Source organism: Sander lucioperca, chromosome 7 (genome assembly GCF_008315115.2).
Source record: "Sander lucioperca isolate FBNREF2018 chromosome 7, SLUC_FBN_1.2, whole genome shotgun sequence".
NCBI classification, from domain to species: domain Eukaryota; kingdom Metazoa; phylum Chordata; class Actinopteri; order Perciformes; family Percidae; genus Sander; species Sander lucioperca.
Window position 1 is genome coordinate 34,075,086 of NC_050179.1, and position 14,040 is coordinate 34,089,125.

Genomic DNA, 14,040 nt, shown 5'->3' on the forward strand with positions numbered 1-14,040 from the left:
CGCCCCATCTCCTTAGCGACCATCGGGGCCAGCTGATAAATTAAACGTTTGCCGAATCCCATAGGAAGGACGTCTAAAACATCTTTCCGATCGGCAAATGCCTTGATCGCGGTTCTCTGTTCCTCTTTTAAAATTAAAATGAATGCGCTGTCGATATCTTCTATAACAGACGCGATGGCGGAATCTACACATCTCAATTCTCCAGCAACAGCCATCTTTGTTGTAAACGAATTCAACCCAAACGCTCTTTGGTGACGTGGTTGATTACGTTACTGTTGATTATCGGTCCATCATCGTATAAAGCCCGCCCTGACAATCTGATTGGTCCGAACAGCTCTGGTTCGAGCATAGTTGCTCCACAACGGATCAAGTCCAGACCCAACTTCCTGACCTCAAATGTTGTGGGCGGGGCTAAGTTCGGCTGGCATCCAAGCTTCCACTGTTCAGTTCTGACACAATACACAGCCTGACGTGCAGCTACAACCTGTTAAAAAGTTAAAAAGGCTGATACAAGGTGCAGCTCCACCCACGGTGCCCCGGCCCGATTATCATAATTATCTTTTGCTTATTAAATCCTGTTCCCAGCAAGATGTCCACGAGTACAAACATTTTTCCACTACATTACAATTAAGGTTAGGATGTCTAGGTTATGGGTTTTAATTACAGTCATTGAATCCTCACAAAGATAATAAGAGCAGCTTTGACTTTATTCAAGACCAATAATCATCCTCAAACTGCCTGTATCTGACTCACCGCCTGATTATTAATTATTATGTTCTGTTTATGACTGTTCAAGCTTTATTTTTTTTCCTCAGTGTAACTTTAAAGCTTAAGCTGCTGTAAAAAAAAGCAATTATTTATTAAATGCACCACCAGCAAACTCGCCTTACCCAAGTATAACAGTTCTTTTTTTTATATACATATTTGATTTTGAAGAGCCTTTAAGTGCTTTTTTATTCAGATTTCTCAAGCAGGAAACACCCCAGATGTTCAGCATGATGAAGGGTCTCAGTAACATTGCAGATGTTTCACTCGTTCTTGCTAATTATGTGTTGTCGTGTTGTTCTAGCCAGCTGCTGCGGTGTTTGTTAGCAGGTTTGTCGACGGTCACATTACTCTCTCTTTCCTCGCTGCGATTGGTTGTTCAGAGCTTCTTCCACCAGAGGACAAAGAGCCTGAACCAGGTCAGACAGGCTTCTGGGTCAGGACGGATATTTGCATGTCAATGGAGAACCAGAACACACACACACACACACACACACAGACAGAAAAACACAGACACACACACAAATACACATAGACAGACAGACAGACAGACAGACAGACAGACAGACAGACAGACAGACACACACACACTGTATAGTTTTATTTCAGAATGTAAAACCTTGATTAACTCATGTAGCAGAAAGGTTTAAAGAAAAGAAATCAAGACAATAAGACAATACAAAGGTGTTTTTGTTCTAGGCTCGGTTAGCAAGCAGCTAACTGGTGTACATACTGTTCATACCATCAAACTACATTCTTTTCTTTCACTCAACACCAGATGTGTATTTGTGTTACAACAAAAAAACTCAGTCACTCAGAACAGCATCAAAATAAACACAGTTTAAGTCACTGAAATCACTCCACACCAAAACTTCCCAACCTGCTGACTGACAGGATATTATTCCAGTCTTGTAAACACACAGGTGAACAAACGGAGCTGCGTCACATGCATAACCTAAACTTAACGTAGTTATGTTGCCTTGACCCATTGACTGTAAATATTAATGGACAAAGCATTCGGTTCGGCGAAGTGCTGCAAATGCAGAAGTGCTTTAAACCTGCATTCTATCTGAACTCCAGCAGGGGGCAACACGTGCGGTTGCAAAAGGAGGTCGGTTTCTGTAGAGGTCTATGAGAAAGTGACCCACTTCTCACTTTATTTATTACCTCAGTAAACATTTTCATAATGAGTTGATGGTCTCAATCACTAGTTTTAAGTCTACTGCAACACAGAATGATGTTCATTTTTTGAATAACGATCTCGTTGATTTTAAAATTGGCGATAAAGGGGGTGTTTTAGGGCGTGGCTATGATGTGATTGCCAGTGAAAGTGTGTAACGTAACATGGCTCCTGCCTCACTCCTCCCTCTCGTCTAAAATCGTCACATCCGCAACCAGGATGGCTGCGCCCGTAACGGCAAACTCGACGACTCATAGCAGATCTCTACGAACCAATGGGTGATGTCACACATGCTCTGTCCATTAATATTAACAGTCTATGCCTTGACCTAACCAAGTATTTTTTGTGTCTTAACCTAACCAAACTGCAACTGTTCCACAATGTTAATGAGATTAGAGGGTAGGACCTACATCGTCGTATGGCTTGGAGGACGTTTTTCAAAAATAAACACAGTTAAGTCACTGAATTCACTCCACACCAAAACTCCCTGGCCTGCTGACTGACAGGATATTTTTCCAGTCTTGTAAACACTCAGGTGAACTACATACAGGGTAAGAAATGTGTTGCTGGCAGAGGGTTTTAGAGGAGACTGTCTTTCCCTGATAAACTCCCATATACTGTAAGCTGTTTGGTCAGGCAGCAATTACGACCGATATTACCATTATGTTCAAAACCGCAACCATTACATTCTCTGGTCCAGATATGAGGGCAGAAAACGCTCCCACTGGTTGCATTAGAGGGTAGGAATAAACAACCTAAATTGTTGTATGGTTTGAACGATTTATAGCAAAATAAAAAAAAGTTGTCACTAAAAATCACTCTGCACCAAAACTTCCCGACCTGCCGAGTGACAACATATTGTTCCAGTCTTGTAAACACACAGGTGAAGTACACGCAGAGGAAGTAATTTGTTGCTGGCAGAGCATTTTACAGTCTAGGTGTGTCTGTGACTCACCTGCGTACGACCAGTCGATGTCTTCTGAGAACTTGCGTTGGTTCCTGTATGCATATCCTCCAGCTGCAAGAGAGACAAAGAGACGGTCATTAAAATCATTGCGATGCATGGGATTTCCCCCTTTCTGGACTACATATCCCTGCATCTGCTGAATTATTTGTACCCCCGGTATAGCCGCCAATAGGTGACTGTGAGCCGGGTACAGGCCCGCCAGATTAAGGTCCTTTCAGGGGCCGTGGTAGGGGCCGTGGTCCAGAGGAACGAACAAGCGTTTCCTGGGTAAATATTTAGTTTTCACCGCGAAGTAAACTCCGCTCTCTGACATGAAATCACTATGTTTTCTACTGAATATTGAAGTGCATATTTAAGTTTGGCATGGCTGGCCGAGTGGCACTATATCCATGGTGGTATTGCAAGGGGGATATTGCGGCTGTAAGCAGTCCAACAAGTGCTGCTGTGAGGGACTAAACACAGAGATGCATAAACACACTGTAACGCGCTCGAGATTGTATTGCAATGATTTTAAGTTACTTTGTGAGTCGAAATAAGTGCGTTAGTGCGGCGGTCAACAGAAAGTGTTTATGCATCTCTCAGTGTTTAGTCCCTCGCGGCAGCACTTTGTTGGACTGCTTACAGCCGCAACATTAGTCGACAGAAAGCGTTCGCTCCCAGGCTCACCCCCTCTCTGTCAAAGCCCAAAAAACAACAGGTGAAGCAAACAAATATGTCATCACTTCCGCTCAAAACGCGATGAAAACGGCCACCACCTACAATAGAAGTGCACAATATAATAATCAATAAATAACATAAATGAGACCATAAACAACATACAATATGTGGCTCCTACAGTAGATTTAATTCTTGCATGTTTTGTTTTGCATGATCAAACACCCCCCCCCCTCTGCTTTTTTTCACAAATCGCACCCTGAATACACGCATTCGGAACATTCGGTCAACAGTCATGACCTATACATAGAAGTTAAAGTTGACTCTACAGATTACAGCTTTGGGTGCTGTAAGGTCGTAAAAGGTTTACAGAATGATCGCAGTGACACAAATGTGCTTTTAAATTCCTGAGCAGACAGATTTATTAGTAGGTTGGACCTTAATGGGTTTTATAGTTTAGCTGTTAGTGTATTATTACTGGTTTGATTTGCTTTCCTGCCCGACATCAGGTCTCCACTGAGGTTTCATTGAGCGGCTGCCAAACAAAACCAAAAACACGAACGCATACGTTTCGACTATCCGGCAGCTGAAAACAGCCACAGGCTCTGTTCCACTGAAACAACTAAACACAACGCTGCGGTGGATCAGTGAGTCACTCCCAACTATACAAGTGACCTCGTTTGTCATGTTTATATTTGGTTCGCTTTCTATAAACCCCCTTCCTAAGATAAGATTTTATTGTCCCGAAGGAAATTTGTCTTGAACACATACACATATAGTAGGAAGACAGAGATTTTATGCATGCATTAGCCGCATCAATAAAGGCTTTTTAATATTTTGTACCTTGGTTTTCATGCTGTTCTGATACATACACATATACTGTATAATATCTGCTGTTTAGGAAATACAACACAACATTCCTTTCAATTCAGTTTATAAATTACTAGTTTTAAGAATGGGACAGGGCAAATTAATATAAACTTTAAAAGTGGCGTACTGTAGTTTTGTAATGTTTTTATGTATTTGGTTTGCTTTTTATAAACCCCCTTCCTGATTTTAAATCCCAAACGCTGGTAGAACAGATTGTGTAGAAATAGTTTCCGTGGTGTTTTATTGCTCTGAAATTCAGAGACACCTTCCTCCTCACCTTAGTCCCTAAATGTCATATCTATTCACTTCCCCTTCTTAGTTATTGTCTACTTCTCAAACTCTGCTATCACGTGGACAGTGCCTGAATTGGTCCAAAACAGATGCCAGTACCCTAATTCAGCAGGATATATTTATATTCATACGTATATCTTGTTGGAATTAACTCATATAAGCGACTATTTGATGATTCAATCAAAGGAGCCTGATTTGACTGCAAATCTCACAGATGAACTGTCACAGTGACTGAAAATGTTCAAAAAAATGTTTAATTGGGGCTATATGTTGGTGCTGAATGCCAGATATTACAACACAGGACTCTCACCCAGGAGGCTGTGGTTCGTGTCCTGTTCTTGTCCCGTGTCAGTATTTGACGAGTTCAAAATGAGAATGTGTGGCCCCAGCTGGACTGGAACCAGGGACGTTGTGGTTCATGGTCAGCGCCTTAACCCATAAGTCACCAGGGTGCCCCACAGAAGGAGATCTTTAGGGGCGCGCATTCTCCTGCCCTAACAGGTGTTCCAACCTGTCACACCATGTAGGCTCTGCCTTTTTTGACTATATTAAGATATTTTGGCTCAAAACGACCAAACAACAAAACTTTGGTGAGCAATCAGCCAAAACTCACAGACACTGTGGCCATTTTTCCGCACCATCTACGAGAGCGATGCCTTGTCGGCAGCATACAGCTCCCTCATCAACCTTCCTACCTCACAACCTTCCTCTCGACCTTGCTGACTGACTCAGTTCCCTCCGACTCTCAGTAGGGTACATAATGAGATCCTGTGCGCTGTGATGTCAGGAGGTGAGTCATTAACCCGAGTGGCTGTCCAGGCATCTGTCACGTTAATGAAGGGAAGTCGACGCCCCGAGGGGCCGTTAGAGAACAACACCTCATTACCATAACAGAGCGCCCAGTCCCTGACTGAGAAACAAAGAGCAGAGGTCACATGACACGGAGAGGATATAAGGTGACGTGATGAGGTGTGTGTTTACAAGCCGTCACAATACTGAGAAAAATGTTGGGAATTCATTGATGGAATGTTCTCCAAGGGGAAAAACATGCACTTATATTTTATTAGAATAGGTTTCTTACTCATAAACCCTTATGCTTTATGGTCCTGTGCAGTAATTGGTTGGATTACGTTTTAACAAAGTGCACTGGACTTTTCTTCTTCTTTTTTCAGGCATCACATCATACTGGCTGTAAGCACTACCTAAGGGTATAAGGTTTTTTTTTCAAATTTACCAGCACCTTTCTATGAGAAGCTGCCAAGTTTAGTCAAAGTCCCTTTGTTCCAGTGAAGGGAAATCTTAAAAGAGTACTTCACTGATTCATCTTTGCACTTCTATTACACTGTCAGACTCCTAATGGACAGTTTAAAACCACAAGGATCGAAATCGATGCAGCAGAACTAGAAATATCTTCATCCCACCGTTCTTCTGTCTTGACAAAAACCTGGCGCCTACGTTACCCATAATGCAACTTGACGTCGGACACTGTAGTTCCGGAAGTGAAAATCCAATTTATTTTTTCCATAAGGTTTTTGATTATCAGCCATAATGTCGAAACCATCTGACATGAGCTCTGCGGTTGCAGACTGATCTCATGAATTGGCGTATCTATGACACGCCAATTTGTATGCCATTATTGGTGTGTTATCAAGACGCCGTTTGGCTTCCATTGACTTACATTACCTTGCGATTGCGAGTGAATTGACGCCGTAGCGAGTAGTAAGAAAGGCCGAAAATCCGCGTAGGGAGGTTGGTCAGGGTGGAGGTTGGGTCAAACAACACAGGACTTTCACCCAGGAGACTGGGGATCGTGTCCCGCGTGTGACGTTTCCTTTCCACGTTTTTCTTTTCCTAAACCCAACCCGCGTGTGATGTTTCCTAAACCCAACCGTAGCCTCACGATAACACGTAGCCTCGCGGTAACATGTAGCCTCACAATAACACGTAGCCTCGCGATAACATGCCAGGTGGCTTTAGAAAGTGGCGTGTATGTTTACTCTGTGCCGTTGCAGACTGCCGTCTGCTGTATACAGCGTAGACATACACGCGGATAGCTCAAAATGCGTACAGATAACACGCCACTTGGCTTTAGGAAAGTGGCGTGTATGTTTACGCGAAGTCATGATGTCATGTTGGCGGTTGTGAAACTTTCTGCTCATGTAGAAGCTGAAAGTCCATATGTAATCAAAGAAAAACATGTTACATTTGCGATGTCAAGGAGAAGTACTACACTACCCACAATCCTAAGTGTAACAGCAACTTCTGATGGTTAAGCTGGCTGTTACTATAGAAACATTTGTCGAATCCACAAATTCTTTAATGAATGCTGCCACTGAAGTCTATGATGGTCTCTGTACACAGTCTTGTACCTTTGCCTTTTTTCAGTTTTCAAAATGTTTTTTTGCACTGAATCTAAAGCTTTATGGCCACGATTCATCTCGTAGCTGGTAGGCTTGATTCCCGGCTTACAACTCTTCATATAAGCATTTAACGAAGCGTCAATGGAGATATTGAATGGGGGAAATCATAAATAAAAAATAAAAAAAACCTTTAGTGCTACAGCATGATCTTTGATTTGATGTTTTGGACATTTCATCTTCCAGCTATCAACAGTTTGTCCGTCTCTTTCCTGTTTCAACATGACAATATCCCCCCGCACAAAGCCAGCTCCATAAAGAATTGGGTTTTCCAGTTTGTTTTGAAAGAACTTGACGGTTCTGCACAGAGCTCAACCCTATCCAACACTTTTAGGATGAACTGGAACATTGACTAAAAGCCAGAGCTTATTGATGCTTGTGTGGCTGAATGGGAGCAAATCCCTGCAGCCATGTCCCAAAACCTGGTGGAAGGCCTGTCCACATACATACAGAGCAGCAGCAAAAGCAGCAACAAGGGTGATGATCAGCGTAGAAAGCAAGGTTATAATCGTAAATGAAAACGAACGAAATTACAAAAACTAGATGGGAAAAAACATTGTCGTTAACTGAAATAAAAATAAAAACGAGGCATTACAAAAAAAACGATAACTAAACTAAAACTGTAATGTCTGTTTGCAAAACTAAATAAAATAAAATAATCAAGTAATTGTCCTTAGTTTTCGTTTTTGTCGATGTCTTTCATAGAGCAAATAACGTTATATCTTTCCGACCATGACATTTCCCGTAGACATGTATAGTTTCCGACTGGGAACCCAGAAATTCCGACCTTCCACGTCAAATTGAACACAACATAGTCCATGCCCCTCGCCTGGCATCATGGCAGCACCGAAAGTCGGAAGAAAGCGGCAGTCATATTTGATTATGACTGTGTCAGATAAAAGCGCCTTGCAGTGGAAGGTGGTAAAATATGTGGACAATTTATTACGGGGAAAAACCCCACGAATTTGAAAGTACATTTGAGAAGCGCACACAAGCTAGGAGGCTAACCTAGCTTACCTTAACAAGGTAAAGGAGAACCCAAAGCCCTCTTACCCCAAAACAGAAGCTAACCCCGGTAACGTTACGGGTATGGATGTATGGATACAGGGCCAGGCAGCATGACAGAGACAACAGCAGGACAGAGAACACTACAGGAGGGCTTTCACCCGCGACCCGATAGCTGCTGGTTAGTAAATACGCAGGAACACCAAAAGCGGGAGGAAGTGTGACTTTCACTCAGAAAATGCGTGTTCGTGTTCCGGGAGTACTACTTAAGGGGACCTATATTTAAACCCAAACCACAATCTTTTTTGGTGCCTAAACTCAACTGTTGTCACGGCATGAGAGTCAACTTTTGTCAACTGAACTCAACTGCAACGGCAGCTGAAATGACCGGCCCCCCTTGGTGACTTGGTTTTGTCTGCTGTAAAGATCGCAAAACCTGTCATCTGATTGGTCGCCACGTGACCGGCTGGAAGTCAGTGTAATTTCATAGGATATCAAACGAATTGTTGCGCACACGTTTTTGTACAATATCATACATTTTACATATTTATCAAAAATCTCATTGTGTCAGTATTTTGTGAAAGCATCAATAGTCACACTACAATATTGCCACAATATCGACATTGAGGTATTTTGTCAAAAATATCGTGATACTAGATTTTTTCCATATCGGCCAGCTCTAGTAGTCAGTGTTACAAACTTCCAACCAAGAAATCCCTCTCACAGAGTTCAGAGCCTCCTTTCCAAAATTAAATTTCATGACCCGACCGGTTTGTGGTGGGTTCAGCATTATTGTGCAGTAAATTAGAAGATGAGGTCTCCTGCTGTGTGGTGTTTAGTCCCTCTGAGCTCTGGATGATAGCAGGGTCTAATCCAGGATTACATGTTTGACAGTCTGCAGAGGGAAGAGGTCGCCCGCAGGGCAACACCTTCATACAGGAAGCAAAGTTCCCTTGTGAAGCAGGTGTTTTCCTGGCAGGCTGCCAGTAATCTGACTGCTCTAAAACCAGAGTAGCTGCATCATTTGATTAAGTGTTTATGAGTAAAGAGGAGATCACAATCACTTTGAAAGTTTGGATCAGATTGGGCTTTAAAACTTCCTGCAGGGTGGATTTTACTGCAGAGGGAGCAGATGGAACGACTTTCTACATGGTTCAAATCAATATTTTCCAACTAAGAAATAACACAATATGGCCTGTACTGGAGATAGAATACATCATATTTGTGTTGAACTGCATGTGCATGTTTAGTACGGTGCCAAAACAAACAATCCTGAAATTTCAACCATTAAAGATTGAAGGTCAGATAATATAGATTATTTAGACTGAAGATATGATCAAAAGCTCCAGAAGGGCTATTAAATGGACCTAAAAGGTGAGATTAACTCTAACCATGATGTTCCTCACAATGTTTCATACTTATTTTGGAGATTTCAAATAAAATTCCCTTTATTAATTTGCAATTTCGTAACAGAATCATGTGCAAGGATCGCACAATAATTCAAATGCCCGTTACACTGCGTTTGTTCTAATGTTTATGCTTATATTCTTATATTTTGTCTTTTAATGTGAAGTCCTTTGAGTTTACGTGTAATGCAAGGTGTTTTATAAATAAATTGCCATTGCCAACATATCAGGACCCTGTTTCCCAAAAGGGTCTAAAAGCAAAGATGATCTAGTCCTGCTCTAGGTCTTATTGGCTGTGATGTTGTGCAGGAGCTGTGTCGGTGGATCTGACTAATAATTCAGTAGTAAAATAATACAAACTGCACTGGCACTATATACAGTATACTTGTGAAGGATGTTACACTCAATACCTGCACATAATGGTACAACTTCCCATCCCAACTTTGTGTTAAAAGTTAGTTTTTGTCTGATGTTATGTGTGAGTGGGTTTTAACTAGTCTATATCTACGACGTTTTACTTCCGGGATTGTTAGGTGCCGACTGAAATTCCGTCAATTGCCCCTCTTTTCGGTCGGATGTCCGTCACCTTCCTCTTTGTTTGTGTTGGCGTTCTAAACTCCGGTGGATTTCTGAGGACTATGGTTAACTGCTCCTCAGATATCTGCAGGGTAAATCCAGACAGCTAGCTAGACTATCTGTCAAATCTGAGTTTTCTGTTGCACGACTAGAAAAACTTTTGAACGTACACGTTCCACCAAAACAAGTTCCTTCCTGAGACTCAGAGAAAAGACTAAATATGCAGAATGTTTTCTCTGAACTAAGAAAACAAAGCTCGTCTTGTTCTTCTAGTAGAACACCACGGGACGGTCCAGTCATCCTTTTTATTTCAGTTAAAGTGTAGAACGTTTAATCCCTGAATTTAAAGAGGGTTGAAATGTAGAAAACATGATTGAAATCCAGCAGAGAGGAAGACTCTACACTGAATTTCTGAGGATTAAAAGAGTGACAGAGCAACAAAGTGGAACTCCTGATGAGGCAGAAACTCACTCCCTGCCTCCTTCCCATGAATCACTGTATGACCATACATAGGGAATGAATGTGATTTACGGCAACACATTCCAGCTGTGCTGCAGCTCCTGGCGGCCGGCCGTTTCCTTCAAAAGGCAGCAATAAAGAAACAATTAGGAAGAAGTGACATTGTTTCTCTTGTCCTGATGTTTCTGGCTCTAGTGGCATTATTCACTCCGCCGCTTTCACTTAATCACCGACCTCCAACAGTCGGGCTGTGGCGGGGTCACGGCCCCTAGTTTAAAATGTCAGAGGTGAGAAGTTCAAGTAACAAGAAGCAGCTTTCATGCAATGAGGATGTTTTTAGCCTACATCCTCTCCATCTGTCCAACACTTTGGTCCAGAGACCAATATCTCAACTCCTACTGGAAGGACTATTTATGGTCATGATCTGCAAAGGATGTTTACTGATGATTTTGATGACATCCTGGCCTTTTTTCTGGCACCACCATCCAGACAAAATGTCCTCTTTCACACAAAATATAGAGCTTTTAAAGGATTGGTATGAAAGCGATGCAAACTTTTATTACAGACATTAATATGATGGTCTCCAAAGTGGCTGAATAGATTTTTATCATTCAAACAGCATTCGAAACGTCCATCTCCCTTCGTTTGTTCGTAATTTGAACTGCGAAGATGTAACCTGACAAGCCAGACCCACATCAAGATGTTCACCATTGGCAGGGCTCAATCCGAGGGGCGGGATAAACGGTTGTCTTTCAAATTCCCTCTGCACGCAATAGGACAGCGCTATAACCAACCAGAGCAACGCTAGTTGATAGATTAAACTTTTTGCGTATCCGGTCGGCAAAACTCCGAACACATCTTCCTTTTTTAAGAATGACTTCAGTGCCGTTCTTTGTTCTTTTATCAAAGAAAAGCTTAACTCCAAGTCTTCCAGATTTGCAGCCAAAGCCGATTCAAAAGACCGCTGTTCACCAGCAGCAGCAGCCATCTTCTTTGTTTTCAAGTAGAAGGAAATTCATGCGGAACCGTCGAGTTTGGTTTTTCCAGCTCGCAAGCCAATGGAGAGTTGCTAGACGACCCTGGCTGCAAATTACATTTCTAGGCTAGCGAATATGGCTATTACCAATCTTTAACACTGAGGAGCCTGGGTGGCCGGGTTGGATCAGTGGGTAGAGCAGGCGCAGATATATTTAGAGGTTTATGCCTCAACGCAGAGGTCAAATCCGACCCGTGACGATTTCCTGCATGTCTTCCCCCTCTCTCTCCACTTTCTCACCTAGCTGTCCTGTCCTGTCAATTAAAGGCGGAAAAGCCCCCCAAAAAACAAAAAAAATAAACTAAAAAACAACAACAATGAGGAGCTTGGGAACATAGGGGTGACCCTCGTCAGAAGTAGCATTTTAAAGCCCAGTTCAGACCAACGATTTGCAACGTGTTACGAGTTAACCCTTGGAACTACTCACAATGTGCCCGTCCACAGCGTTGTGAAACCTGCCAGTTTACACCGATGCAACTAGACAAGTCGACTGTTTTTGTACATTTTGGACTAATTAGCACAAAACAAAAAGTCCAGCCAAGGCTGACAGGAATGTCTTTAGTAAAACAAAGTATGGGACAAATTTAAATTGTGACCTGATGATGGTGCTGGATTAAAGTTGAATCCAAATTTATCTGGGAAACATGACTGAACACACTTTCATGTCAGTCCATAAAGTAGTTGTTGATATATTCCACTGGAACAGTGGTGGAATGTAACTAAGTACATTTACTCAAGTAGTGTACTTAAATCTTGAGGTACTTGTACTTTACTTGAGTCTTTTCTTTTCATGCCACTTTCTACTTCTACTCCGCTACATTTCAGAGAGAAATATTGTACTTTTTACTCCACTACATTCATCTGTTACAGCTTTAGTTACTAGTTACTTTACACATTAAGATGTTTGCACTCAAAACGCATGTCGTTTATAAAATCTGATGTTTTATTATGAATGAAACTAGCCAACCATATAACGGCCTACAAGTCCAGCTGAAATGATTAGACCGTTAAACACACAACTGTTTGGATCCTTTACACTTTCCAAAATGGGAGGATTTTTACTTTTACTTTTAATACTTTAAAAGTACATTTCCCTGATGATACTTTTACTTTATTTTCAATGCAGGACTTTTACTTGTAACAGAGTATTTTAACAGTGTGGTATAAGTAATTTTACTTCAGTAAAGGATCTGAATTCTTCTTCCACCGCTGCAATGGACTGACAGACTGAAATTGTGATCACTAAAAACTGAGAGGCACATGCTTGTGGACATAAAGATTGATGAGCAGTCAGATAGGGCTCCCTCCTCCTGTTTCTCTCTGTGTGACCTTGCAGCAGTCAGCTGCGTCAGGACAGACAGGAAGCTGGGAGCTCCGTCTCTGTTAAGGTGGAAATGGAAACCAGACGGTGTAAACAGCCGCTCTGACATGAAACACCTGTCTGATCCCTGAACAGTACATCAGCAAGCCTCCATTACAGACTGTGTTTACACTCCGTTCATGGATGGGTGTTTGTCAAGTTTACAAGGAATACCTGTAGAATATAGAGTGTGTGTGTGTGTGTGTGTGTGTGTGTGTGTGTGTGTTCAGTCGGGTGTAGTTTTAGTGCTTAGCATCAACAAAATTATCATCTGAACTCATCTTTCTCCTTCACGCTCGAGTGGCACAGCTTAAGATAAGATAATAAGATAAAAAAAGATATATTATACAAAAAAGTTATAACAAATAACGTTATTTTGTATGTTACGTATCTTTTAAATGATACTTGTTGTATGTGTCCTTATTGCACCATGGCTCAGAGAGAAACGTATTTCCAATTGCTCTGTAAGTCTATTGCAGAATTGACAATAAACTTGACTTGACTTCAGTGGCGGTGCGTGGCAAATTTTACCGAGGAAGGCAGTGAGCCTTAGCCTAGAAATCTAGACCCACCCTAGCAGCAGCAAATGTAACTTGCAGCCAGGGTCATCCAGCAACTCTCCGTTGGCTTGTGAGCTGGAAAAACCAAACTCTAGTCAGGCCAATCACATCATGTAAAGAGTCGGTGGGCGGGGCTTAACATAATGACGGCAGAGTTGTGACGGTTCCGCGTGAATTCCCTGCTACTTGAAAACAAAGAAGATGGCTGCTGCTGCTGCTGCTGGCGAACAGCGGTCTTTGGAATCGGCTTTGGCCGCGACTCTGGAAGACTTGGAGTTCAGCTTTTCTTTGAGAAAAGAACAAAGAACAGCACTGAAGTCATTCTTAAAAAAGGAAGATGTGTTCGGAGTTTTGCCGACCGGATACGGCAAAAGTTTAGTCTATCAACTAGCGTTGCTCTGGTTGGTTGTAGAGCTATCCTTTAGCTTGAGCCATGCCAATGGTGAGTTCCCAGACCCAACATCTTGATGTGGGTCTGGCTTGTCAGGCTAAGT

At 42.1% G+C, this 14,040-nt stretch overlaps 1 protein-coding gene across 5 annotated transcripts in view; it reads right to left on the minus strand.

Moving 5' to 3' along the window:
- ptprz1a (protein tyrosine phosphatase receptor type Z1a) overlaps positions 1 to 14,040 on the minus strand; it is a 132,728-nt gene that overhangs the window by 79,206 nt on the left and 39,482 nt on the right. For all 5 annotated transcript variants that reach the window (XM_036003611.1, XM_036003610.1, XM_036003609.1 and 2 more), the window contains exon 2: positions 2,901 to 2,963. In XM_036003611.1, coding sequence (XP_035859504.1) covers positions 2,901 to 2,963 — 63 coding nt within the window. The remainder of the gene's footprint in view (positions 1 to 2,900; positions 2,964 to 14,040) is intronic.